Below are 21,252 nucleotides of genomic sequence, written 5' to 3' on the forward strand. Positions count from 1 at the left end.
CTGTGAAGGGAAAGCAGAGCTGTTACAGCCGCTCGACCCCTCTCAATGCTGCAAGTATCAAGTTCAGAGTTAAAATCAATTCGTTAGGGATAGCCTGGCCCAAGGAAAAAAAGCACCATTGTTATCACCATCACTAATGTGATGGTATTCACAAGCTGATTACTGTAGAAACCATTTAGTAACACCATTTAGGGCTAAGTTCTCTTAATGACTTGCCTATTGTATTGCAGGCAGCATTAGTGCGCGTTACCATAGCAACTTACCTAATACTGGGAAATTATTCCCAGGTATAAGTTACAACATTATTTGCCATTTATCGTCCCTTTGAAAGTCCTGCATGCAGACTGTCACTAAATGTTTGCTTAAGAGAAAACTCTTCCCACTGACATCATCTGGGCAACCTTCAGATTTTGCAAAATAATTCTAAGCTAAAAAACCAGTACTTTCTAAGATCTGTGTTTTGTAAGTTGCTTTCTGAGCTCTGGGAATCAGCTTTCTCTTTAAGCCTCATGACCTTCAAGCAAACTCCTTCAACAGAAAAATTGGGCAAATATGCTTTTTTTTAAACGAACTTCTCATGGAGTCTCCTTCGATGAAGCTGAGCAATGCAATCCGACACACTGCAGAAGTCACCATCTCCTGACATTACGTCACATACACCGTTACACGATGTCAGCAAATGCTGACCCACAGAAACACACATTCTGTAAGTGCATATTTATGTACCTAAACTTCTATTTTATGAACACACACATGCAAAGTCCATACTCAACATCCCAGTTCAAACACGGGCAGTTGATCAAATAAATATTAGATATTTTACCATCTGTTGTTTAGTAAGGACATCGTTATAGATGGCTTCTCGGCGCTTGACATCAAGCTCCTGGCTCGCCTGCCTGCTTAGTGCCAGGGCCTGTACTTGGCTCTCCGTGAGTGTCACGTTTTCTTTCCACTGAAAAGGAGAAAAAACAAAACCTTCTTGGCACTAGTCATTTTAACAAAATCATAATGGTAACCAAGGTCTTGCATTACATTCAGAGTTGCATCAAGAGTTAAAACACAGCCCAATTTCCAGTAAATGCAAAATTACACTTCACCAGAATCAGAAGTATGAGTTACTAGTTCTTCTACCTGCTAATTAAGGTAATACACCTTTAGATTACTAGGAGCAAGTTAGAAATGTGGCAGTCGAAGACAGATAGGTAAGGACAAGATACAGGAAATACATCTTATTTGTGTGTAATTATTATTCTTATTTGTAGAAAATCAGCATTTTCAGAGCATGGCAAATAATTATGGATCTAAACTGCTAGTCTTCTAAGTATTTATGTCATCTAGATACCACTAAGGGTTACTGCAAGCTGCAGGGATAAAGGTCAATACAAACTGGAAGTGATATTCATTAATAATGCAATTAACTAGCTAAATGATCATATACAATAGTAATTTATTCGCCTGATAACATTTAACATTTTCCCATCTCCTGATCTAAACCTACAGTTACCCATTTCACTCACTATGGTTGAAATGATGTCTTCAAGGGGCTGAATTCTTGCTGCAGTTACACTGTTGGTTGCTTCCACAACTTTCTCTCTTCCTTGATTAATAAGGTCCTGAGAAAACACCAGGAAATTAACTATAAAGCACAGATACAATGAACACATTTCTTTGCCAACCTTTTTATAAGTTTTCTTCATCTTTGCCTTAGGTACCTAGACTTTAATTACTTTTTTCTCTCAATTTGTGCAAGTCAATGGGTCTAAGCTTCCACACAACTGAAATTCAGCAGAGAGTAACTGAACAGCATGTATAAAACTGCCAATTTGTACAGTATTTATAGAAAACTATTTTTGTACCCAAAGGTTTTCAGATCATCACAGGAGCACTACATTTCTACTCAGGCACATTTTCTGTGATACTGACTTTGATGACGTTACAGTCTCAACTCATTCTACATGCTCAAGTTATTATCTGTTACGCTAAATTATCTATTTTAGCATAATAGTGGCATATATTGTGTATTACTCCTCAGGTATATTCAACACAGGACCCCCTGATTTGCACACTTTGTCAGAGGTTCTTTAGCACAGACCCCTCACCAGACACGAGCAGGTATCGTAAGACAATTGTGCTTCAACTCCTGTTGTTTACAGCCTGGCATCTTACTAGGAAGAAACGCCTTCAGCTGCTTCAGCTGAGATGGCAAACCAAGAGCTGGGATAGCTGCGGAACTGCACATGCGTTCCTCTCTCCCATTCCTTCTCAGGCGGAAGACAGATGGAGGTAGAAAGCCAGATGTGGCAATTAATGTCTGCCAAAAATGTAGTTAATCTTCCAGAATCCTGAGATACTACATGGGTATAGGTTTATATGCATACAAGTTAGACTTCAATACAGCTACACACGCACAAAAAATGATTAAAAATAGGATACGATTACATAAATAGCAAGATATTTAAGAATGACATTTACCATTATTTGTGGCAGAAAAATACATGCTTACAGCAACACAGAGATGTTACACTACTCGGATTGCTACTTACCTCCAGCTGTTGATTACTCATTGCTGACAGAGCGCCCAAATTGAAAGGAATATATGGTGTTTGAGAGTTGAAATTTGTGGGAAGCATATTGGTCCCAGCTGGCATGTTGAAACGCATAGTCAAGCCCTTAAAAAAACACAAAATGCACTTAATTTGAACAACACTGACAATTCACGGTCTTCTATATTAACCCACGAACTAGCATAGGCAGACACATCAGCCCTCAGAGAAGGTTACAAGCACCGTAGACTGCACATGAAGGCTGACCTAGCTCAGTAAACTGGAGATCCTTTCCAAACCTCCATTCAAAAGGACACTTCAATCACAGAGGAACCTAAGTTCTAGCCTTGAGTAATACAGGAATTTAGCTTAATTATAATATTTTTGGTATCCTAAGAAAAAAAAGTGACCAAGGCTTATTAGTATATCTTAGAGTTGTTTAAGATGCTTTTTTTATACTGCAAACTCACTACTTAATGTTGAGTTTGACCTGCCTGTAATCAAATTTTGAAGAAGTGAAATGCACAATTTATTAGCAGGAATATAAAGCTCATCTCCCATTTGGGTTTCTCATTGGTCGATTTCAGTGCTTATTATACTATATCTTCCTATTTCTTCACCCTCACAAAACCTTCTCCCAATATTCTGTCCAGTCCTGGGCTCCCCGGTTCAAGAAGGACAGGGAACTGCTGGAGAGGGTGCAGCAAAGGGCTACCCAGATGATTAGGGGACTGGAACACCTCTCTTATGAAGAAAGACCGAGGGATTTGGGTCTCTTCAGTCTGGAAGAAGGACGGTTGAGGGGGGACCTTATCAACACTTCTAAATACTTAAAGGGTGGGTGTCAGGAGGATGGGGCCAGGCTCTTTTCAGTGGTGCCCAGTGACAGGACAAGAGGTAATGGGCACAAACTTGAGCATAGGAAGTTCCACCTAAACATGAGGAGGAACTTCTTTCCTGTGAGGGTGGCAGAGCACTGGAACAGGCTGCCCAGAGAGGTGGTGGAGTCTCCAACTCTGGAGACATTCCAAACCCGCCTGGACGCGTTCCTGTGCAACCTGCTCTAGGAGACCCTGCTCTGGCAGGGGCTTGAACTAGATGATCTCCAGAGGTCCCTTCCAACCCTATGATTCTGTGATTCTATTCCATTTCATTTGTCACTTGTTCACTCAGGATGGCCAGTGGCAATTTATACATCCACTTTTTGTACTTTCAGATTACTGATCAGATCCGAATACCAAACTTTGCCTTTCCAGGAATTTTCTGCTATTAGACTCCAGTTGCACCAAGTTATCATATTGCTTTTACAGCAAAAAAAATCCCAAACCTGTAGCCAATTTACAATTTTCTTCATTCTACTACCTGCTTAAATATCAAATAAACAATACACAAGGAACAACAGAAAAAAAAGCAAGCTTTTAGGCCCTTTCTGGCAGATGCTTATTTATTTGTGGGATCATGGCAAAAAATTCTGAAATCAATTGTATACCTTTAATGGAGCTAGATATTTCCCTCAAATGGTAAAAGAGAGGTACTACACAGGACACCAGTTGAGTTTTATTATGAAATAGAAAAAACTATGTGTGTAAAAGGAAAAAAACATTGGAAGAGCAAATGAGACACGGTATCTCAATTTTCCATATGTCAAAGTTTGCTTTACATATCCATTTCTTGGCCTATAAGAAAATTAACTTCCCCAAAACAAACTGAAAAGTTAAGTGGTACTTAAATCTGGAAAGGTTATTTTCATATATGTAAACCTGATACAGATAGCTTTACCTTCTTTTCTGCTTCATATTCTGCCCATGCTGCCTTCCTTTCTTCTTCAGTGAGTTCTTCTTCCTCCTTATGGTCCAGGAGTGAATCATGTTCGTGATATCCAACTATATACTCTTTATTAATTTGAAGCAATTCTGCTAGAATTGTATCCTGTTCAAATGAAGAGATGATAAAATGAGAAGTCACTCAGTAGCTCTACTCTATTTACTCTCTGTGCATGCCTGACTTACTGCTTTCACCCAGTTTCACAAATAGCAGCTCAGAGCACTTCACAGCAAAACAAAATTTAAAAATAATTTAAAAGTACAATTTTCCTCAGAGGGAGGGTAATGGATTAACAATCTGTTACAGAGACGACAGTCCACTCACTTAATGAACCACAGGAATGCACTCAGATTCCACAACAATAAATGCAGTTTAAGAACCTAAAAAGAACGGAATGTGCCCAATGATTTTTCCTTTGCTTAGGCTGGATACCTGAGAGGACCCATCAATAATCTGTATCTGTAATATACAAAGAGCACCTCTACTGGATTTAAAACACTAAGTAGCACTTTGGTCCATCAACTGTCCATCCGCATCCAGCAGAAAAGGCTGCTTTCTTAAAACTGTTAAGATACATGTCGAGATAAATAGTTCCCCACCCACCTGCACTAAGAAAGGTCAAATCACTGCTCTGAACCAGATTTGATCAGCAGGTTGCAATTTAGACCTCTGTATGCCACCGTATCCCTAATGCTTAATTGCTTTTACGGTTAACCAAAATATTTAGTGTTCTTTAAAATGGCAAACTATTGTGAAAGTTTTGTTGACAGGCATACTAACATTTTATATGCATATATCTATATTTTCATTTTTTGTATATATATGTATATATAAAAGAAAGCTCCAATAAAGCTCAGCATTCAGTCTAAGATATCTAATACAAAAAATTATACATAAAACCTATTAATGTTTTTTGAAATGACAAGTTACCAACATGTTGAGTATTTCCTAGGTAAAGTAAAAACGAAGCAGCTGCTAACTAAAACATTAAGTTGCTGACATCCTTGTCCGGACTACAGATGCCACATTATGATAGATCATTTTCTCAATTAAAAAGTGATATAAAAGCAGATAGAGGAAATGAATGTAAAAAGTGGTATTTCAAGGCAGGTAGTAATGGTTTTGCAATCCTCATTCTCACTGAGTCAACATTCCAGTCTCCACAGTTTTTCTCTTTATGTTAAAATAAAAGTAATGCTGCAAAAGATGAAGAAAAACGCACTCTATAAGACTCTTAAAAACTGCTCATGTGGCACTACAGGAGTCCCCTTTTGGAGATAATTATTGAACATGGTGGGTGTTTTTAAATGCACTTGTATCACTGATGAGCTTTCTGAATTAAGACAGCTCCAATATACTTTAGCATTGAGTCTAAGATTCATAATACAAAAAAAATTATCTCACTGAACTTTTGAACTACTCCTGAAATGAATTACAGGGAATATACTAAATATACTTTCTGCAGTAGAATTCTATCAATACCTACAGACCCACTCCACATCATGCCCTTATTCTGCTCAGCTTTTGTGCAAATGGAAATATAAACCTGTCCTACCCTGACATTTTACTATCAACGACTGGAAAGAACGGCTTGCACCCACAAGCAAGCAGATTTTTGCAACAACACTGGGATTTGCATGTGGAAGTCCTGACCGGTGGTTTTGTCACAACAGTTACAGAAGGTTGGTTGTTTCTGTGTGTGTTTAAAACTCAAATTATGTTAACCAATGACATAAGCTAGTCTTTGTTTCATCCTTCTACTATCTGGTCTCCCTACATTTGAATCAATGCTTTCTTTGCCAGCTCCTCAACAAAACATTCAACTTAATATCTGCATAACTAATGGGCACATGGAACAAATAATGGTATTTTTGGGGTGGTGGGAGAGAAAGGGATGCAGTAATAGGATATGACGAAAACATCTAGAGGAAGTGGGTGAAGAAGTCGGGAAGATATTACAAAAGTAAGCTAACACGATTAAAGTGCTCTCAGCATACCGTAGCTGTACATCAGTGTGAGGAGGGTTCCTGGACATGCATATGCATTAATTTCCATGGTAACACTATTATTGAAAACAATACTGGAATATAATCCACACTCACTTAGCCAACACAGTCTTCAAAATGTGGTTTAAATTACAACCAACTGTGTGTTTGCTTTTCTTTGTTTAAACTTTATTTTGCATTAACGATAGAGCTCGAAAACTGGGATTTGGAACATGCTGCTGTTTAGTTTGTTTAATTGTACAATTGAAAAAATAATAAATTCACCTTTGACACAAAAAAAATCATTAGAATAAGCATTCCTTTTTACTTGTTTAGCTTGTTGGTAGAACAGTGATTATCAGTTGGTTTATAAGCCTTAAGATGAAATCCTGGTAATGAATGAAAAAACGAAGAGATAATAAAAAAGTTTTGAATTTTAAAAAAAGGTTTTGTCTTTTTAAAATCCTGATGGAAAATAAATGCTATGGAGAGATAAATGTATTACAAAGGAAATCTTCCATGAAGGAATGTGAGTTATGTTGTAATTCATAAACAAGTTTTTCCTCAACCAGTTGAGCATTTAACACCAAGGTTAAAAATAAAAATAAATTTAAATAAGCAGCAAATTCTTCTGATTCTGAAATCAACAGCCTTCCAAAATTCACAAAACTGTCCTTTAGTACAGAACTACAGTAAAACACATGCCCTGGCTATGTCCTGAGGTAGTATAAAATAATGATATGCTGTATCCAACCGAATCTGAACTATTATTTTAATCTGCTTTTCCAATCTGCGTTATATGACCTCAACTAAGCCAAGTTTTCATTTCACATAAAACTGTGAGTGCGACCCTAATCCACTGAACACACTGATCTGGGGAAGAATAAGCAAGGAACAGAGGGGGCAACAGTGCCAGCTCCAAGGGACACGCGGCACTCCCCCATTTCGTCTTTGTCCAGCTCCCACCTCACACACATTGCTCTGAAATACGTACTGCACCGGCCAAGGTAAGGCACAACTACTGCACATATCACCAAGTCCGGCTATCAGTATTTGTCGTGAAAAAACTTTTTCCCGTTAGCTACCTATCAGCCAAGTCTGCCCCAGTATACAATCCTTCAGGAGCCAAGTGTTAAGAGTCTGAGAACCTACTTAAAAAGACCCCAAAACAACAGCCCAGTCACAAATCACATTGATTTAAAAACAGACTCCAGATCCACTGTTAAATTCATGGCAAAGTAAAACAGAACACCCAAAATGCAATCAATACATTAAACAGAATTTGCTCACTTTACACCAACTTTCCCTCTTAATTGCTACTCTACAGAAATAATAACAAAACCTGCTTATGCCTTTCATCTGTGTTAGATAATGAGTCACTACATTTGCATAAAGATCATTGCCTAGATACAGTAATTATTTCTAAACTTAAATACAGCAAACTTGACCAAGTGATTACTCCCTCTTAAGATACCTGTTACACCTTTTTTGAACTATATTCCTAAAGCAGTCCTTTCCAGCTCTGCAGGGATAGCGGATGAATGAAATCAAGCACTGGAAGTTAAGACTAATTTAATAATTCATGTGAAAAAGATTCATAACAAAAATATTCTGTTAAAACCAAGTGTTTACATTGTTCAAAACCCAGAAGCTGTTTCAGAGGGGTAAGGGCAGAGAACGGCACGATGAAGTTAGCACAAGATGCATTTTTCCCCCCAAGAACCACACGCTCTGGCTCCTCGGCAACCCAAAGGTCTTGTTCTGACCGCAAAGGGCAGAAAACTGCTGCAAAAATTAAAGTTTGACATGAAACTTTGATAAGTTTCCAGGAAAACTACATACTGCACATTTGCTGTGTGACTTTTTATATAAAATAGCAACACTCAACATCTTCTCGCCCCCAACAACACTTTCTAAGAAAACCGGTCTTTGACTGAAACTTGGATTATTGCAAAACCAAAATTCTCAAGGATGTATTTTAAAAATCAAATAGTATTTGTTTCTTCACTCACATAACGGCTTTACTCCTGACTTTTAAAACAATATAGAATGAATTCTCCTAACTCATTAAAAGCAAAAGAGTTAAAAAACTTTTTTTTTTTCCCCTCCCTTACATCAGAAAGTTAAGTGTGTTAAAACTGGGAACTAGGAGTTACAAGAAGAACCCTAAAGCCCACCTCTGAATCACTCCTCCTCAACATACTCAACTCCCGGCTGTATTCCTAAAGAACCTTCCTACGATGGGGTGTTGCTGCAGTCCCAAAGTTCTCCGACAGACATCCAGTAGAAAACCTATTATCCCTCCAGGTTTTTCCACATTCATGCTCAGACAGCTGGAGAAAAGACAGAAAACATTTCACCTAATTCCTATTCAGAATTCCCTCTGAAAAGCACGCTTGGAAGGGTTCTGTTCTAAAACGCACATTTTCAAACATCCTTCTGTCCCTGTTCTGAGGAATCTGTTCTTTCAGAGCCTAGTGTATCTCCACTGGACACTTTTAGTATATTTACAAGTTTTTACTGTGCATTTCACACGGGCGCTAAGGATTACAAAGGTAATCCCTTACCTTACCGTCTGCACAACAGTAAAATTACAGAGCGAGATCACTGTTGAACAGACTATGCTTTGAAGATGTAAGCGGGGCCTGAAGACAAAGAGAGAGAATTACACACAAAACCTGTACAAGGCAGAACCAAAGCCTTCTTTCAGCCTAAATGCCTATTTTGCTTTGCTGGTAATTATAAAGGAACAGCTCAGGCTTTGTAAGCAAGGGGCAGCCAGCTCAATGATGGAAGGGTAATACATGTAAAGTTTTCGTGGTCTTTGTTTCGAGCTGAGAGCTGCAGAGATCAGGTTGGGTGTGCTGAACTCACCGTGAACAAAGCTTCGGAACCTCATGCAACATGATCTTAAAGAAAATTTTAATCTCCAAATGCCGTGTAATTAATCGACGTTACAATAAAGTGTTTTCATAAGTCTTTTTAATCAACTTTTTAAAGAAATACTATGAGTGTGTTGTTAAATTCATTTAATTTTTAAGAAGTTTTACAATTACTAAGCTAAATCATGCATCTCTGCTAAAATACACTGAAATAAGGAATAGTTAACTTTCTGAATGAATAACCTTAAACAATTTAGAGAATAACATCCACCGCAATACTTCCTACAGCTGATACTTGCTTTTGATTGCTTATGTAGGATTTTAGAGAATTGGATAGACCAAAAAGAGAATACAAAATAAAACATAAAAGTTAAACTTACGGTATCATAAATAAGGTATGAGCCACAATTCAATTAAACCGATCACAGGAATCAAGGAGGGAGTCACTGCAACTACTGGACTAGCTTGGTTTTTTTGTGCAAAGCAAGAACCCAATTTTGGACAAAATGAAAACAAAATACCCCAACCAGCTGAGCTTCACAGGGAAGACAAATGCAGGCAAAAATAATTTAAAAAAATAAGGGGTATCATCAAAATAGTAAACATAAGTACCAAATGAAACTAAGTTCTCTGATATAAATTCCTCTGTGACAGTCTACTAGCTTGGCGCTAAGCACCATTCATCCAGGCAAGGCAGGTCAATGCCGGCTCAGCAGAGAAGTCGCCCTAAACATGACTATTCACTTGGCGTTTCCCTGGCTGAACTACCCACGACTCAATCACAGCAACTTGCCACTCGGGCATATTTGATGGCCTTGAAGTTGTCACCACAACTATACCAGGGACAGAGGAACACACGGGGTACCGCGCGTGCAGCAGGCTGCTCTGCCCGCCAGCGCAACACGTGTCCCCGGAGTTATGTGCTCCTTCCTACGACACTTCACACCTGCAGCTCCCAACTCCCACAGGAGCCGAGGGAACTCGGCATCCAGCATGATTCTTATGTGCTATCAAGACTAATTCAGGGGGACAAAGACAGGGAAAGAGTATTTGGGGGTTAATGTAGCTTCCCACATTCTGTGAGGCTATCAGGAATGCAAAGCCCTGCTTTCAACAAATAAATACACAAACTGCTAAAATAACATGAATCTACCTGATGGTTTATAGCCTCTTCAACCAATAAATTAAAAAAAGAGATTAGAAATTTGCACACGGTATGTACTCAGATGTACTACTTTAAAAGGAAGAAACTCCATTCAATACCATTTGCGAAAACCACAAAAAAAGCAAAAAGAATTCCAGTACATTTGCTCTATTTACAGCCAGGGACTTGGTTAAAAGCTTGCATTCAACTTAACTTACACGAACCATACACTGATGGTTGGAAGCAAATTAATACGGAACTTAATATTTGTAACTGAATGATAAAGTAAGTTTGGAGTTTATAAACTTTCTCTTTTACATTACAGTTCATTTATTAATTGATTTATTATTGTAAAAGAAAACAAGTCACTTTCAAAATATAATTACTGCACTGGACTGATCAAGGCTTCGAGTAAACATACTCAGTTTCTTCAGAGGTTTTTCAACCCATTTTTATTTTCTTAGAAATAAGTATCAGCAGCAGCAAATGGTGATGCATTAGCTATGAGTTTGTGGAAGCATAAATGTATATGGCATAAAATAACTAAGAACGTAAAAAGGATAAAATAAATACTATTAATTACAACTTAAAGGAAGATGTTTTAGGAGGTAAAAATAATGAATTTGCCAAAATAAAAATGCACGACATAGTAAAAAGGTAGTTTTCAGTTATCTACAATTTATTGCTTACAGTGAAAAACACCGTAATAGAAAGAGCTTAGATATAGTCATTAGTTTTCAAGGGTTTTAAAATGCATGTGTAATAGTGACTAACACTTACAGAGCTAACACTTCCTAAATCCCCCCAGCAGCTGCACCGACACTGTAGGTGGTCTGATAGACTGTTTCAGAGAACGGCTTAACTATTAAGAATGCCAATGTGATGCCTGACCACAGTTTATTATGTTATAGTGGTCTGCAGATAGTCTAGAATGGAAACCATACCATTTTCCCCAGGAAGTTAATAGATTCACAAACTGGAAAACCTCCTTCCCCACACCCAGATGCTGTGTAATGACCTAAACACAGAAGTAATTCAGAAATGTAACCAGTTAACTAACCACGGGCCACAAATTTACATGTTACTGTTCGCTAGATAGTCACCTGGTAAGAAGCAGAGACAATTGCACAACAGCTTAATAATTAATTAGTCTTTAGCAGACCACATACACAAAGAATATAAATTAGACAAGGTACAAAACCTTAGACTAATCTTAAATACAAACTGACTTGGAAAAAAAGAATAAAGTAACCGAACCAGCTACTCTTTCCCCTGAAGTTTACTCCTGCCTGATTGTAGAAGTCACAGTTTTCATTTTTAAACTCCGTTAGTAAATTTTTCGGTTCCCTAAGTATCACATAGGATAGTGAACCCGTAGAGCAGTGACAATGAACCACTACTACACATGCCACATCCATTACAAATAGATTCAGGCAGGCCTCGGTGAAAACAAACCAGTGTGATCTTAAAAGTTCATTTAGCACCAAGTCGGAAGAAGGTCTGACATCACTACTTCATATTATCTCAGAGTACAGAATATCAGCATTCACACTAAGTTGTGTAAACCGTATAAATTTGTCTGCAAGAACGTCACTGGTCTCTGCTAGTACTGGCAACACTAAAAATAGATTACAAAAATCTTAGCTTGCCCAATTTTCCTCACTTAAACAGCAAACAAGTTCAACTTTTTTCCTATCTCTACCGTATCTCTATTATTGGTCCCCTACAAGAAGAGTCAAACAAGGAACTAAAAACCAAAAAGGCTTGGCAAAGGAAAGCATGGGTTAATTTGACTCTTACGAAGTCTTACCTAGGTACATAAAAACCAGACCCTGAAGTACAGTATCACCTCACAGATCTGTTATCACAAACTGAGGTAATGCTAGGTACCACCAGCACCCACTTAGATGTTAATTTGAATCTTGGCTTCCACAGTCTCCTGCAGTAAAACCTTCTACTCACTCAAATTGTGTAAAAAAGTATTTTTGTTTATTCTGGTTTAAATTTTTTGTCTTTTAACTGAAGATCTTTTTCTTATACAGTCAATTACACTGAAGGGAAACTCATCTATTTCGTTATACCATCCGTTATATTAATTACGTATTTTATTGTTTTACCTGCTATTCACCTCCAAAGTGAAAAATACTGCTCTAAAGTGAAAACACAGCACTCTTCTTCTTCCAAGATCAAATACCCCATGCTGTTAAACAGACGTAAAATATTTTTATAGCATATAATTCCTAGTGATGTGCATCAACTTACTTTTGGCAACATTGGTGTATCTCTCTTCTTTTTCTTTTCTGAATTAGGATCATCCAACAAATCTGGCTCAAAAGTGTACAACTCGGTAAGTTCATTCATAGTAAAATGACGTTCAACTTGCTGTTGGTCGACAACCCGGAAAGACAGTGACTGCTTTGTTACCTGACGATCGTAGATCTTATCTTCCATCGTTCCCTAAAAAACCGGAGACACTTGCTTTTATACAAATACTGAACCTTCTTGTCATATAAGGAAAAAAGTTAATAGCTACAGAAGAGCTAGAGTAACAACATAACAGTGCTCTATTTTCCTTGTTTCTTTGACCCCGTATCTACAAAATTACCTGAAAATACTTTGCTGAGAAAAAAAAAAAAAAAGAGAAAAAACCCTCCTGGAAGTGGACATAAAGTGATATGAATTGTGTACGTGACAGATATCATCTAGCTATTGGCTGGAGTAAGAAATGCATGTTTTCGGTAGTATTTTGAAGAGATCCACTTTTGTTTCTGTTCCCCAAAGTAGGATTATGAACAAAAAAAAGGCAATTTCCACAGCATGTACCTTATGCTGCTTTGAGCAGCCTGTAAAAAGGGAAAACAGATACCGTAACACTGGGGTGGAGAGCAGAGGGGAAGGGAAGCACTGAAGTCTAATTCATCACGGCTGCGTATGAAAAAATTAGATCCTTGATTAAAAGAGGAAAAATTTTATTTTTTCTTTTTAAAAAAAAGATGATGACTATGAGAAGCATGAGAACAGTACAGCCTGTTCTGAACATTATAATTTAAAAAGGATATCAACAGTTCAAAAGTGCACACAGAAAACTACAAAAATAGACTGAAGGCTGAAGAAAAACCCCATGTCTGACAGTGACGTGTTACAAGAAGTAATTTAAGTTGGGAAGTATATAGCGACTTGACCAGGAGTTAAGTACTGTTACTGGGAAAAGGTTTTCCATCTACTCTGTAACACCTGAAGAAGATGAAGCAAGATACTTCCTAACAGAAATAATGGCATTATACTTTAAAAAAGCATAGATCAGTGACCATCAGAAATATTACACGTCTTTAATATCTGTAGGGTGTGATACAAGTTTCAAATCATGACTGGATGCCTTCTTTATAAAGAATTCTTCAGCTCCCTGTGTTTTCATTCCAGGTGGACTGTCAGGGGTCCACAGACCAGGAGTCTGTAGAAGAGAGCTACACTGAGCAAGCCTATTGCCTAACCACCACCATCCTCTGCACAGTCTATTCACCGAAGAATTTTTAGTGCTGTGCAAATTAAAAAAGCTGAGAGCACTATCTTAAGCCTGGATGTGTGAATCACTGCTGGAATCCCAGATTTTGTGTTACACAAAGTGTCAGAAGAGGTGGGCTTAACAGGAAGGCATTTCAGTTGTTTATTTTACCGATCTTTCCTTCAAGAGGTTTTTCAGTCGCCAAATCCTGCTATCAGATTAGGGCCAGATGACGACCGGATGAGCATGGACCTCTACAGACTTCAACACAAGTCCAAATAGTTACAGTTTACACATCTGATTGCAGGACCAGAATATCATAAACATATCAGACAGAAACGTACCTGAGCCAAAAACCTGTACACAAACACAGGTTTGTTCTGCCCAAAGCGGTAAACCCTGAAAATACTCTGTATGTCATACGATGGGTTCCAAGAAGCATCAAAGATGATTACTCTATTAGCAGCCACGAGATTAATTCCGAGGGAACCTGCTTTAGTGGATATAATAAACAAGCGGCCTCTGGAACAGAGAAAAGTTGCAAAATTTTAGTATTTTGGAAAACTGCTATTGTTCCCATGTTGCTGTATTACTATGGAGTTGTTCATACACTGAAATAACCCAAAAACTTCTTTAAGATACTGTATTAAGCCTAAAGCAGATGCAGATTTTACAAGGACAACACTTCTAGCAAAACATACACTCCCAGAAATGCAGATCAGGGCCTTCTGCAAACCAACTGTTAACAAAAACTGGTGGGTAAGAAAAAATTTGTGGATTTGCATTTTCAAACTCTAATAAAATTAGTTATAACAAATTAAACCATAATTTCAAACAGGCATATCCCATGCTATTGAAACTGTTTCCTGGCTAGCAAACTTTCAGGATAACTCTAGAATGACACTGTCTCTTTGATGTATCTGCTTTTTTTTTAATACCACCTCACTCAGGTTCACTGAATTAGCTTACTTTGTTCCTTTTTTTCTTTTTTCTGTACGTTATAAAAGACTGTAACATAGCTACATATTTTATTTTTTAAACAAATCTAAGAAGGTGAAGCTCCTTAACTTCATTAAACTTGTTCAAGTCTGTGTCTATCTCCCTATCTAAATAAGACTTGAAAGTCCCAACTTGTATGAACCATGGATGGCTGGGAGACAATTCCGGAGATGGCTGAGAGCTGTATGTTTCTACCAGCCAAGTGACTGCTGTCTCCTGGCCAGACCCCACAGAGCTCTGACTTTCCTAGCTCCTTATATCCTTTTAGATAATTGTAATAAAAAGACTGTCTCTGATTCAAAGTGCTTACAGTCTAAACAAGAACAAAACCAGCAAGAAAACACTGAGCAAGTGCTGATTGGTACAAATGGAAGTAATCTCAAGAAACCAGAACCTACTGTTGTTGCACACTTTTTGTGCAAGTTCTGCACCTGACAACATTCTGATATTTATTTGCCTAGCCTTAAGAGGTCATTCAGCTAATACAAGTAACAAAGAAACAAGGAACAAGAGCAACAGAAGGGGTAAAAGTAAGCATACATATCAGAAGAGATCTCACCTCACATTAGTTTCATCATTAAATTCTTCAGCCCATTTCTTTCTTGACTGAGCTGTAGTTGAACCATCTAAGCGATAGTAATCAATGTTTCTAAACCATTTTCCTTCACCTATAAATGTAATAGTCAAATTATTAAAATGCTGACTGTGTAAAAGACTGAGAATACTAGATATACACAACTGTCTAGTAAAAGAACAAATATGGAATATAAAATATATTATTTTTGAGTTTAATTTGAATTAATTTAATTTCAGTTTAATTTAAGTTATGGCTACTTCTTGCCAAATGGGGGAAAAAAAATAATTACAGCTGATGGAAGATTTTCTTCTCTCCCCAATTCACAAGTAACCTTGGTTTTTTTTTCCTTTGGCCATCAAGGTATATGTACACAAGATGAACCCCACTGTGCCATCCATTATAAAGAAAATAGCATTTTTAGGAGACAGCACTGCTCAATACAATCAATTATGAGATTGTTGAGTTATGTCAGGAAGGTCTCCATCTGGTGAACCTTTATGATACATAATCTAATTGCTTACCAAAAGAACCACCACAAATGAAAAAAACTCCACCCCTTAAAACATTATCTCAGACTAAAGGCACAAACTCCATAAAATACAGACAGCTCGTAACATCTGAAGATGACAAACGTAAGGAAGCTGAGGAAGCAACAGCCACAAACAGTAAATCTGAGAGACACAGATACTGGAAATCTTCATCTAACTACAGTGTTGGCAACACCAAGCCACACTTCTCTTATGCAACTGTTCAACATGTTTTCGCTTAGAAGTGAGATATCTGAAAGGAATGGCAGATTCAAAGGAATTCTTCAATCAACAGGTACCAGGAACTGAAATTTCACATGAACTGCATCATCAGGAGCTCTGGGAGGATCTCACAGTGCAAACAGAAGAAACATCATACACAGAGGACACATCTGGCTAGTGAGCAATTCCTCACCGTTTGAGCATCAGTAGGATAATAATTCAATGCTACGTTCCCTTATGAAACCTATAAAACAATCTAATCCAGTACCTATAAAGCCTAAATTCACATTTTGCTTGTTCTACACACTGTTTTAAAGTGGTCTAATTTTTGTTCATTATCTCTTTCCCAGTAGGAAGGATCAGAATTTGCCACGCATCAGCATATAACATCACTTTTGTACAGGATTTAGCAAAATGCCTTCTCTCGTTTCAGATGATGAACATTTAATCTGCTTATGCTATATTAAGCACGGATGATACAGAATGAAATCAGAAGCAATAATGCATAATGGGATAGCAGAGACCACCTGCAGAGGAGACCAATAATCCTGCCAACTTCAGGAATAGTACAGAGCATACAATACTTCTAATGAAAACGATTATTTCAAATCCATTCCCTTTTGGACTGAATAGAGACTCATAGAAGAGTTATTAGCTTTGCGATTGTTCAAGGTGGCACTCACCTTTATAAATAGGAGGCTTGTCTTTGTCAGTTTTCTCCCTGTTGGCCAGCTCCAGAAAATCTTCTATCAAATCCAGAGATATTAGGGACTGGCTAAACACTAGGCTGAAAACAGAAACAGGGAAACACAAAATTCACCTCTGAGGTTATTTTAATTATTGTGTTGCTTTGTTTTTCTTCTCTCCTCACTCTGATACTACCTTTGAAACAAACAGCCTCTCTAGACACAGAGAAAGACTCTGGTGGAGTACATGCGAGCACGGGTAAACCCACTGATAAAAATGAATGTAACATACACATTTGCTTCAGAAAACTGAGCTATTGCATTATGAAGACTGAATAAAGAACACTGTCAGGCTAACATAAGGCCATTAAACGTCTTTCTGGAACTGACTTACACTTTGTCTCCAAGCTCCTCTGCCATTCGAAGAATTTCAAAGAGAAGCACCATTTTCCCAGAATGTTCCAACACTTCAGCATCTGCATCAGTGACAAAGTCTTTGTACCAATCTGGCGCTGGGCTACCAGGATTGGAAGAAGATGTAGCTTTACCTTTAAAAAAACAAAGTAAAAAAAATTTTAAGGTAAGGGCATTGTCTCCCTTTGAACGCTTTGAAATGTCCAAACTACAGAATTGTCTCCTCATTATTAGGCTTAACTGGTATGAAAGGTGTTAAATAGGCAAAGAAAAAGCATTTGCACTATCAGCAATAACCCCATTAGCAGTTATCAATAGCACAGGTCATCAGAGTAACAAATCCCCTTTTTGTATTGCAGGATATTTGGACAAATATTTCTACCATCTCTACCTTTTCCCCACAAGTATTTATCAACAGCTTTGTTTCGAACAAGTATACATCTTTGAAAACTCATCCATAAGCGTTACAGCCGTTGAAAAGAAGCTTTCAATAAAGAGAATTATTTTGAATCTCAAACAAACATCCAAAACTGTTGGAAAAAGACAGACAGTGGTCTTTTGGATTACCTAGTTCATCTATCAAGACGAACTCTCTAGAAGAAAGTTTCCAAACATTACAATAATACAGGTGCTTAAGATAAAACCCATAAACCATCTCCTCTCACTTCTGTTAGGCTCACATCTAGGATCTTTTTTTCCTAAGCTAATTTAGAAGACAACATTAGCATACAGGACAAAAAAATAACTCCCCCCACCTTTTATATTGATTCACAATAGAAGAAAAAAACCCAAAAATTCCACCATTATATTCTGCCTCATAGCAAAGTTCTTTAAGGAAGTTTCCTGTCTCTTCATCTGCTAACACACTATTACACTAATAAAACCTGTAAAATACATACATGGGAACAATCCTATTTTTAACATCTTACTATCTTATAAGTTAATTTTGTTAATTTGATGTAACGCCTTAAAGTAGTACTGGAACAAATTACAAAATTCCATTTGTCATTTTAAAAATACACCAAAGTAACCATGCACCTAGCAAAATAAGTCTGTTGGGGTCTGTATCATCCACCCCAAAGTGTCAGATGCGGACCGTGCCAATCTTTAGTGATACTTGCTTTACGTTTATTCTGAATTCAACCAGGAGAAAGCATGCATTCAGCATTATAACCAGAACCAGAAAGGCAGACAGGAACCATGAATTATCTTGATTTACATTACTTAATTTCTTTTATGGTATTTCTATGATCTTTGATTTAACGCCCTTTGCATTAGAGTGATAAAAATTGATTAATTAGATTTATGACACTAACTTTTTTCACATAAAAACTTTCATCTACTGAAATATTTACTTAAGTAGTAGAAGTTTTCTATCCCATGAACAATTCAAAACACTTACATTTTCAGCCTATGCAATGCAAATCAATTGTGATACACCAGTAAATTTCAGGTGCAAGACAGAACTGACAGAACTCCCGTGTGAGGGTTCCTTCATACAAGCTTTTAAAGCTTTTTTTGGTTTTTCAATACCAGAACAAAGAAAGAACAATACGAGACCTAGATGTGCTATGCGAAAATCCTATACACACCACCTATCGATTTCTGTCTTCACTCCTAAACTTTGCAGAAGGGCCTCCAAGAGCTGCAGCGAGAGAGAAAGTCTGCCCGCAAACCTCATCTGGTGCAGCATCCAATCTTTGTTTAGAAATTCTGTACCTACATTAAATTGAACAAGGCTGCATGTCAGAGGTAAACATTTAAGTGATGGAGACAGAAACTCATCCTGCCTATAACATAATTACTTTAATACATTTAATCTGTATGTGTTATGTATTTTACACACACACACTCTTCCCCTTACACATTTACAGTATGTTTGTAATTGAAATGAGAGCTATAAAAAAAATATTTCTCATCTTAACTGACCCCAAAAAATCGTTTATTTAGGGAAAGTGATTAGACACACCATAAATGGCACAATCAGAAAACTAGCTGTATGATACTAGATACAAGACAAAAGCTAGACTATTAAAGGACAATCCAAAAATAAAACTTACAGATATAAGTAGTTTGAATAACAATCTTTAAAAAGGTCTCGTATTCCTGCTGCGTTATATCTGCTTTCTCCACAGCCATTTCAAACTGCAGGTGCAACCATGAATGTCATGCATATTTCTTAACCTTTCCATTAATCTTTCCCCAATATATTTAAAAAGACATGAAAAGCAGCAGAATTCCTGTTAACTTTGTATTGTTTTCTACTTGTGAATTAAAAAAAATAACTGAGCAGCTTCTGAGTTCTAAATTGATGCACCTTGTTTTTTCAAAACAGGTATATTATTAGAAGTAGCAAGAACTGTAAGCATAGAAGCAGTCCACAGAATTAAGGACTTTGCCAGTTTGCAACAAAGCAGAAGTCCCGACAGCCCTACCAAATCGCCTTTTGCAAAATGAAGCTGACTTGTATTTTATTTACTTGTATATTATACTCACCTTCATCTGATTTTGTAACAGATGGAGGGTTGTTTACAAGTTCTTCTGCATTTCCTTCTCCACCTCCACGAGATCTTGAATTCCAGACTTTAATGACTTCAACATCGTTATCACTGCCACTTCCACTTGAGCTACACCCTTTCTTCACTTTTTTCCCCTTGGATTTTTTTTTCCTAAAAGGGTAACATTGTACACCCCATTATTTTTTAAAAATTCTACTGTTAGAGAACATACTCTAATAGATATATAAAATTAAAAAAATAAACATTCGCTTTTATAGAAATCCCTTAAGTTCTGTTAGGGCAATAAATCCAACAAACACAAACAAATAAAAGCTCAATTACTTTGCACAATCATCAGAACTTAAGCTCATTGAAGTTTCATCGGAATCCGAAGCTATGAACTCATCCAGACTGTCTTCATCAAAATAGCCCTCAAAAGAGAAAAAACAGAAGTATTATTGAGTATGCTCATCCAGAAGCTTTTATTAAACCTTTAGCCATCTGCTTAATCTTCATTTAAACAATGGTAAGTTCTACAAAGGGTTGGCCTTGCAAAATGCTTTAAGAATGACAACATACCCAGAAACAAAAATATGACAAAACCAGCAGCAAAATTACCCCACAGCAACAAAGACTTCCATTAATTTGACGAAACTTTACCTAGCATTTGGCAAAGCTTATTTGGAAAGTTCTCAATAGAGAGTATTTTGATATATCTAATTTACCTTATTTTCTTTGCTAATATAGTCCAGCTGCAAACACCAAGGGTGAGTCCAGATTCTGCTCAACATCTGGAAATCCTGGAATAGTTTAGCTCCAGCTTTGCCTCTTCCACCTTCATTGCCACTACCTACACCTGACAATAAAGTTCAGGTTTTAGAAAGTTTGCCACATACTGTTCCCCCTTTGAACAATCCATTAGCGCAGTGCTGAGTGTTCTTTCCAGATGCACATCATATTGTAACGTCTCTTGTAAAAGAGGTCAAATTACTGAGTCACAGGCATTTTTTTCCTAGTTAAAGTTGTCAAAATTAGATTTTCCCCTTTTTCTTGATAATAAGAAACATGATTACCTTATTACATAAAAGCACATTTCTCCACAGTATAGGAATGAATCCAAATCCTCTTAAAAGGACAGTCATGTCTATTTAGGTTTTGCAAAAGCAGCCCAAGGTAATTTGCATTTTGGTTTCAATAAATTTGGCTTACTATTTTGAGCTACCTTTATTTAATGACTTGTAATGTTGCGGTATTCTGTTACAATAAAGAATCTTTAAAAAGCCCAGCCTATTTCTTCCATTGTCCAAGGACAAATTAATGCAAAGCAGTACAATGTTCAGAGAGTTAAATTTCTTATGTGTAGTCTCAATTTCTCACTAAGCAGCACATTAACTTCAGGTTCTTGAAACAAGTTTTTTTCCCTATTTATTATATGCATAATTTAAGGCA

The 21,252-nt window shown here is 37.2% G+C and overlaps 1 protein-coding gene across 8 annotated transcripts in view; it reads right to left on the bottom strand.

The window, feature by feature from the left end:
* Positions 1–21,252, bottom strand: part of ATRX (ATRX chromatin remodeler) — an 84,723-nt gene that overhangs the window by 2,945 nt on the left and 60,526 nt on the right. For 6 of the 8 annotated variants that reach the window (XM_054214056.1, XM_054214055.1, XM_054214054.1 and 3 more), the window contains 12 exons: positions 20,529–20,659; positions 20,146–20,234; positions 19,802–19,974; positions 17,286–17,439; positions 16,889–16,992; positions 15,439–15,547; positions 14,225–14,402; positions 12,641–12,835; positions 4,323–4,472; positions 2,544–2,669; positions 1,518–1,613; positions 824–952 (listed from right to left, as the gene is read on the bottom strand). In XM_054214056.1, coding sequence (XP_054070031.1) covers positions 824–952; positions 1,518–1,613; positions 2,544–2,669; positions 4,323–4,472; positions 12,641–12,835; positions 14,225–14,402; positions 15,439–15,547; positions 16,889–16,992; positions 17,286–17,439; positions 19,802–19,974; positions 20,146–20,234; positions 20,529–20,659 — 1,634 coding nt within the window. Of the gene's footprint in view, positions 1–823; positions 953–1,517; positions 1,614–2,543; positions 2,670–4,322; positions 4,473–8,540; positions 8,686–11,322; positions 11,397–12,640; positions 12,836–14,224; positions 14,403–15,438; positions 15,548–16,888; positions 16,993–17,285; positions 17,440–19,801; positions 19,975–20,145; positions 20,235–20,528; positions 20,660–21,252 lie in introns of those variants that run through there. The other 2 variants (XM_054214062.1, XM_054214058.1) reach the window with 2 other exon arrangements.

The sequence above is a fragment of the Rissa tridactyla genome, chromosome 9 (assembly GCF_028500815.1).
Source record: "Rissa tridactyla isolate bRisTri1 chromosome 9, bRisTri1.patW.cur.20221130, whole genome shotgun sequence".
Taxonomy (NCBI): domain Eukaryota; kingdom Metazoa; phylum Chordata; class Aves; order Charadriiformes; family Laridae; genus Rissa; species Rissa tridactyla.